This window comes from Galeopterus variegatus, unplaced genomic scaffold, assembly GCF_000696425.1.
Source record: "Galeopterus variegatus unplaced genomic scaffold, G_variegatus-3.0.2 Scaffold516, whole genome shotgun sequence".
NCBI lineage: Eukaryota > Metazoa > Chordata > Mammalia > Dermoptera > Cynocephalidae > Galeopterus > Galeopterus variegatus.
The window spans coordinates 276,634-284,487 of record NW_007726627.1 but is presented as its reverse complement, the minus strand read 5'-3'; the positions used below and the strand labels follow the sequence as shown (position 1 = coordinate 284,487).

At 43.3% G+C, this 7,854-nt stretch overlaps 1 protein-coding gene across 1 annotated transcript; it reads left to right on the top strand.

Annotated features, from left to right (window-relative positions):
- Positions 1-6,036: 6,036 nt before the first annotated feature.
- CLDN24 (claudin 24) lies at positions 6,037-6,788 on the top strand. The gene is made up of 2 exons (XM_008569593.1): positions 6,037-6,636; positions 6,708-6,788. The coding sequence occupies exons 1-2, from the start codon at positions 6,037-6,039 to the stop codon at positions 6,786-6,788; spliced, it is 681 nt and encodes a 226-aa protein (XP_008567815.1).
- Positions 6,789-7,854: the final 1,066 nt, after the last annotated feature.

Below are 7,854 nucleotides of genomic sequence, written 5' to 3'. Positions count from 1 at the left end.
ATTATCACTTAAGTGATCTATTAAACTTATCACTTCCTGATTATTTTGCTGTTGTCTGTGTTCTTGAGGTTATGTCTATTGTATGTGTAGGACAAAACACTATATGATGGTGGGCAACTGCACAGTCACTAACTCCTGTTCAGTGATTTCATCTTTTTTTTTTTTTTTTTTCGTGTCCGGCAACGGGATCGCAACCCTCGGTGTCACGCCTGCCCCTCGCTCAGCCAGTGAGCGGGAACCGGTCTGTATGTGGGATCTGAACCCTCGGCGGGAGCGCCGCCGCGCTCCCAAGCGGCACACTGTAGCAGTGCGCCACCGGGCCAGCCCCAGTGATTTCATCTTGGTAGCCTGAAAGTGGCTGTGATGAGGATATGTACACCATGGAAATGGGCAAAGGTCATAGCTAGGGGCTTTCACAATCTGAGAGCTGCTGTGACACGATTTCATCTTGGTAGCCTGAAAGTGGCTGTGATGAGGATATGTATACCATGGAAATGGGCAAAGGTCATAGCTAGGGGCTTTCACAATCTGAGAGCTGCTGTGACACATGCACCAGCTTGCTACAGGAGGGCACAACCCAAAAGCCAAGCTGGAATAAGCTCCTTGGGTGACTCCAATTCTTAGGCTTTTCCAGAAACAACACTGCCAAGTACAGACTCAAGGCCTAGCCCCAGGCTATCTATCTCTGTGCTCTAGGAAAGGAGTTAGGCGCTGTCCCTGAAGCTCTGTAAATGACTCTGTGACCTTGGGCAACTTGCTTGCTCCTCTGCGCTTTAGTCCTATCACCTATAAAATGATCTGCTGCTAGTGCTTACCCCCATTGGGCGAGTGTGAGGATTAAATGAGATAATATCTGTTAAAGTCCTCAGAACTGTCCCTGGTATGTAGAAGGCACTTGATACCTATTATTATAATCTGACAAAAGAAAGGTTAGTCCAACAGATTCTCTTTTTCTCTTGTAAAATTTATTTTTTTTTCTTATGAGAGTCTTACATGTTCTTTGTAGAAAACTGAGAAAATATAAATAATCAAAACGAGGGAAAGAAAAAGCATTCATCTCTAGCACCCTGTGAACATTCTGGTGCACCTCCATCCTTCTAGTCTTTTCCCCAAACCTAGAAGATGTCATTCTTGACACCCTCTGGAATAGGACACTCTTGTTTGCTAACTCTTGAGGTTTTGGCAATATTTCTTCTCCCACGATAGGTGAGTGGTTGAGTTCTCTTCTGTTACTTAAACTTCATGAGTCATGCCCAGACACACCAGCGTGGCTGGATTCATCACCACTACAAAAGGCAACTGGCAATAAAAATAGCATTTAGTGTTGGCATTCTATATTTACTTTTCTTATCATTTAGCAGAATCCATCTAATCCACTTAATAGACAAATATTTGTTGAACACATAGTAAATGCAAGGCATTGTGCTATGGGGTAACAGGTGTCTTGTCCTTATTAACAAGCTTAAAAATATTAAGAGTGAGAATTACTATATAGCAGGATAAGAAATATTAAGAACAACAAAATAAACCATAGGTTTTCTTTTAATCAAATAAAATTGTGTTTGCAGGAAGAACCCTCTTGTCTTTACTGATCGTCACGGTGACAGGGAGGCCTGAGCCCCGTGAGGAGGAGTGACCAGCAGAGCGGTCCCGAGGGGAGGCAGGAGTCTCCTTTCCCGGGTGGTTGCTCCCAGTGTGCTGCTCTCTCATAGCAATGCTGATTCTACTGTCTTAACATTCAGCGAATATTCTTCCTGCAACAGCCAAAACCAAGCAAACTAGTTCATTCTGTGCTCAACCCACAGCCCCCGGGTAACCTGGCCACTGCTGGAGGAGATGTCAGGGGTGCTGGACTCTGGAGAGACGTGTATTGAGCTCCAATGTCTGAGGGATTTTTTAAGGGTAATTTTAACAACAGTGGTTTGTGCCTCTCCACTGACTTAAAAATCTGAAGCTTTCAAAAGACATCTTGTGCCCCTGCCCCTCTTCCTGTGCACCTGCACCTGCAGCAGGACCAGGGCCCGCGGGCCACCGTTGCCAGTGAATGAGATGCGAGCCATGTTCAGCAGTCAGGCTGTGGTTCGGCTTCAGGTGGCCTTGTCTGTGTGGCAGACAAGATGACACAAGAAGCTCATTACTGATGCCACCAGTCAGGTTTCAGAAATGCAAAAATGATTGTGTCACCTCCTTGCTTATAATCCTTCAAAGGCTCTTAATTCTATACTTTAAAATCCAAATGATTTAGTGTACATGGCGTGGCCCACAACCCAGCCTCATTTTCTATGGGTTTCCTAGCTCTTCCCACTTGCTGCCAGCTGTTCAAACAGTCTCCTGCCTACCACCTTTCTGGAACAACCTTTTCTTTCTGGACAGCTTTGACTGTCTCCCTCTCCTGAAATAGTTACTCCTTCCTTGGCACCATCTCTATTGGAATGTTTAATATACCACCTTCTTATTTGGGTTGTCTTGTGTGAAAACAAGCCTTTGCATCCCTAGCTCTAGCATGGTCACCAGCAGAGCAGGAACCTGAAACATGTCAGGCTGGAATGGCTGAACCAGCCTGGGGATCCCTTCTCTGATATCAGCCCCGGACTAGTACGAAGGCCAAGGCCAGGGAGTTTGTGCAAAACCTGTCAAGGTCCGCATAGCCCAGACAGTTTGGCTGTGACCACAAAATTAATCTTGAGCATAAACACATAAAACCAAGGAGAGAAAGAAAGGTCATCTTTTCTATGCAGTGCTTACCATGCATCTCCTAGAATGCAGATTCAGTCAATGGCTTCAATACTGAGCTAATATGACTTACTTTTTGCAACAGATTTATTTTCCAGTAATGTCCACAAAAATATTTCCAGTCCTACCAGCTCTTTCTGAACCTTGCTACTCCCCCATCAAGAGATGGAACCTATGTCGCTGCCCCTTCAACTGGGTGGGCCTTGGTGACTGGCTTGTCTGTCTGTGACTTCCGAGGCTAGGCCATGGAAGGTGGAACAGCTACTGCCTCACCTGCTTGGAAATGCAGCCACCAGGCTGTGAAGGGGGACAAGCCACGTGGAGAGGAGCTGAGGCCTCCGTCCTGGCTCTGCCAAGCCCAATGTGACCGCCAGCCACGTGAGCGAGCCATCTCAGAAGTGATCCTCCAGCCCTCCCTCCACTGAGCTGACACCACTGGGAGCAGAGACAAGTTGTACCCAGAGAGTCTCACTCCAACTGCAGATTCATGAACAAAATATGCAGAAGTGACTTGTCTTAAGTGACTAAGTTTTGGGATGGATTATCATGGGACATTTATCAACCCTTGCCCTGGACTGAGGGGTTTCTCAGGATGTGGGACTTTCAGTGCTAAAATCCTGACAGTCCTGGTTGACCTCTCGAGTTCTGTTCATTGTATACATGTATGTGATTAATGATCCTGAGACAGAGATAATGTAGTCTTCCACACGCTGAACAGTGTGGTGGTAATATTTGTCTTCTGGCTGAATTTCACTCCACCCCCACTCTGGGAGCAACAGGGTCTGGTTTAAGCAGCTGATCCCTGAACTGAGATGTGGAGAGGGGAGTTCTCCCCAAATCCATGTCTGGGGCTGCCTTCGTGTTTCCCAGCTCTTCCACCAAGCAGCCTCTTGCCTCAGGGCTGTTGCACCAGGGGTTTCTCTGCCTGGGACACTCACACCTCAGCTCTTTTCATTTCTTTGAATTTTCTTATTTATTTACTTGTGTTAAAATGAAACAAGTTTGGCCTAAAGCTGCCTCCATGCATATTTTGGGTTTGGTGTAAAGATTTCTTTGCAGATAGTGAAATGCAGCCCAACTTGATGTGTAAACAGACTGTAGCCTAACCTGGAAGTATGCTCTTGTCACAAGTAGCCGAGCCTGCAGCCAATCAGAGGCTGAATGGTGCCAAAACATGACCATATAAGGCGAATGCCAACCATAGCCAATTAGGCTGCTTCTGTATGTCACCTCCTTTTTTCTGGGTATAAATATGACCTGCAGTGTGGTGGCGTGGAGCATTCTGAACCATTTTTGGTCCAAACTGCTGCCCCATTCTAGAATCACAATTAAAGCCAATTCAGATCCATGAAACTAGATTTATTGTAATTTTGTCTTTTAACACTCATTACGGTGGTCTTTTTCTATTTGAATGAGAGCCCATAGAAGCAGGGATAGGGCCTGCATCCATACTATTTTTGGTTGTACCTTCAGCAGTTACCGCTGATCAGCAGGAGATGCTCAAAGAAATTTTTTTCAAATGCTGAAATAATAAATGATTTGGGAGGGTTCTTCAAGGTTTTCCGGGTACAATTCTGACCACAGCGGAAACTTCCTCCATGATCACCATGGCAGGTGATAATTACCCTTGGCTTAAACACCTTCGGGATGGAGCGCTCACTACCTCACAGAGCAGCCTATTCCACTACAGTTTTAAAACATTTCAGTGCAATATTAAGAATTGTCTTTCTATAATTTTGAATGATTTCTTTGCAGATCATCACCCTGACTGCCTCCTGGAAGGTACAGCAGCTCATCAATATCCCTCCTGGCAATGAGGCTCCATATCTTTACTATACTGGAATAACTTTTATTTCAGTACACTGAGGACATGGATATATCCTAAGGGATTCTGAAAATTTGTAAAAATTAAGGAATAAATCATCTGCGGCAAACTTTTTTTTTAAGCCTAAGATGATGGGAAAAGCTGAAGTACCCCCCAACGCGACTCTTATGCTTACTTTGGATACTTCAGGATCTGGGCTCTGTCTCTCTGATCTCCTGTTTAGCAACATCATAAAAGATCGTCTCTGATCCTGGACTACAGTCAACTGTCACAACATGATGGGCAGTCATTCTGTTTCATCAGGTTAGAATCTTCTAGGGCAGTGGCTCCACTTTAGGGACCTACATTTCCTGTCAGCCCATCATATCCTGCCTTCTTGGTTTGGGTACAGGACTCCCAGGACCCCTGCAGAGAGGAGGTGGCCCGTGCTGGAGATGGAGAAGCCCTGGGAATCTGCAGAGTGTAGCTTCTTGTCCTGCTCTACCAGGCCCTGTATTCTCAGTGGGGTCATGCTCTGCAGAAGTATGCTCTCAAGGTGTGGCCTAAACCAAAAAAACAAATAAGACGAGGCCCCAAAGGTCAGCTCCACTGTGGCTATTGTTTTCGTACCAGAGAATTTTGTCTTGTGACTGGCAGGAGTCTTGATGTCTGGTGTTGCTTTGCCTATACAGTTGAAATGACAAGGAGGACAGCTCAGCTCTGGATAAAAACACCTCCCTGGACACTAATACTTCATGCTTTACTTTAAGTCCTTAATGAGGATGGAGAAAATCGTTGAGTGAAAGCTGGAGCTTCCCAGGATATTCCCTTCCTCAGTACCTCTGGCCATCAGTCTCGGTCCCCCTTTTTTTAATTAATCCAGTGAACCAGCCTCTACCTTTCAAAGGAATCTGTGGGAAACCTTTCCGCCAAGTCCCAGCTGAGTCCCTGTGACACTGAAGAACATGGGCCAGGCTCTTGTGTAGGTTAAGGAAGTCCGAGAAGAATAAAGATTATAGGGAAACAGTCTACCTTTCTTTACAAGGCCTTGTTTCGCATCCCTGAAATCTCAGATTCAGCTATTACAATGAAGTCCTGTTGTAGAAAGAGCTGGCCTTTTATCACCACTTAAAATCTAATTAATCCATAGTGAAGCACAAAGATTTCTGTTGTATTTTAGGGTGAGGGGTCATAGAGCCCTCTTTGTTCATCCTTAGACTTATAATCATCAGGCATTGGGGATATAATTTTACCAAGCAAATTGGAAAGTAACAGATCAAATCCTTATCAGAAAGCCTAACTCATAGTTTTAACAGAGTCCTTCGTCCTTTACATGAAACATTATATTCAAGAAGAACAAAAACGCATTTCAGAGTACCCAAAGAGTTAATGACTAAAGCTTATATTCCAGGCAGCATAGAACCAAGATTGTCACACTACTGTCAACCACACAAGACAGCAGATTCTATAGGGGTGGCAAAGTCATAAGATTTGTTGCAATGGCTTTAGTCTTTAGAATAGCAATGCAGTTTGTTGGACTTTTATTGTCTTTGCTGGGATGGGTTTTATCCATTATTACAACTTATTTGCCCCATTGGAAGAACCTCAACCTGGACTTAAATGAAATGGAAAACTGGACCATGGGACTCTGGCAAACCTGTGTCACCCAAGAGGAAGTTGGGGTGCAATGCAAGGACTTCGATTCTTTCCTGGCTTTGCCTGTGGAACTCAGGGTCTCCAGGATTTTAATGTTTCTGTCAAATGGACTGGGATTTCCGGGCCTGCTGGTCTCTGGGTTTGGCCTGGACTGTCTGAGAATTGGAGAGAGACAGCAAGATCTCAAGAAGCGACTGTTAATTCTGGGAGGAATTCTGTTCTGGATATCAGGAATCACAACCCTCATTCCGGTCTCCTGGGTCGCTCACATGACAGTTCAGGAATTCTGGGATGAGACCATCCCCGAGATTGTCCCCAGGTGGGAGTTTGGGGAAGCTCTCTTTATTGGCTGGTTTGCTGGATTTTCTCTTCTACTAGGAGGGTGTCTGCTTAACTGTGCAGCCTGCTCAACCCAAGCTCCTCTAGCTTCAGGCCACTACGCAGTGGCAGAAATGCATGATCACCATCAACAACTAGAGATGAAAAACACAAACCTGAAGATCTAAGCCAGAAGGGAACAATGGTATCTGCAGTGGCAGAAATGCAAACCCAGTGTCCATACCTGGAAAATGGAACTGCAGATCCTAAAGTATAAGATTTTGACAAGGCTAGAGAGATGTATCCTACACCAACTATGATGACAAAGAGGTCTTTGTTACGTAATTAAATCTGTGCTGCTCACAATTTCTCATTCAATAACTATTTTTGTGTACTAGACGCCCCTCCCCAGCAAATCTGAAAAAGTAAGAATGAGGGGAAATCTTGTATGTAAAAGAAAATTATTATGATAAGCATTATATAGGTATGAGAGAAAAAATTACTGATCTGGTTATTTAAATTAAGTGGTGGTGGTTGTCTAATATAGGCAGTCTTAAGCTTTAATGTGTTTCATATTACAAAGTTCTTTTGGTTTTTACTGGTAGCTGGAAATGATAATTAGTTTCCATTTTTTACAGAAAAAAATTAACAACCTGAAATCTTTTAAGCGGTTCTACATTAGCAAAACCACATGCTAAGCCAATCTCCAAGTGCTATTTCCACACAATGACTTTGGTCTTCTTTGAACAGAAGTGGTTTGCATTTAGGAAATTAACTAGGCACCAGTGTAACAGGATTTTATGAAGCTAAAGGTTTTCAATACATTGCAATACTCTCACACTGAAAATACTGGCCAATCTCTTATCTCTTTCCTCAAGAGCTTCATATTTAAAAAAGAAAAACAATTCCAAAGTTATTTTTCTTGGTATCTGGGTAATGTCAGTTCTTTTGCCCAAATGAAAAATTTCCTTTCTTCAATTAAAAATTATAAACATGTAATCATATATAAATATACATACTTTAGGGGTGAACAGATATTGATTTTAACTTACAAAGTCCTACTGCTTAACTTTTCCACAGTATAGAGAGCATATTTAAGCAAAGGAAAAAAAAAAAAGTGTTTATGCACATGCGCATGAATTTGACAGAAATGCATGTAGATAAATAGACAACATTCAGTTTGGTATTCTTTCATATGCTATGTGGTATATGCAGCTTAAGAAACTTTTTAGAAACAGGACTGATTTAAGGTCTAGAGAGATTTATAAGATTGATTTGTTTGGTTAAGAAATACTTTCCTTGAACCTATTGTTAAAAAATGATAATACCCAGTATTGTATTAA

Coding starts and splice junctions, on each gene's coding strand:
- CLDN24 (XM_008569593.1), top strand. CDS start 6,037: ATGGCTTTAGTCTTTAGAATAGCAATGCAGTTTGTTGGACTTTTATTG. Junction 6,637..6,707: donor TAGCTTCAGGCCACTACGCA/GTGGCAGAAATG, acceptor CTAAGCCAGAAG/GGAACAATGGTATCTGCAGT.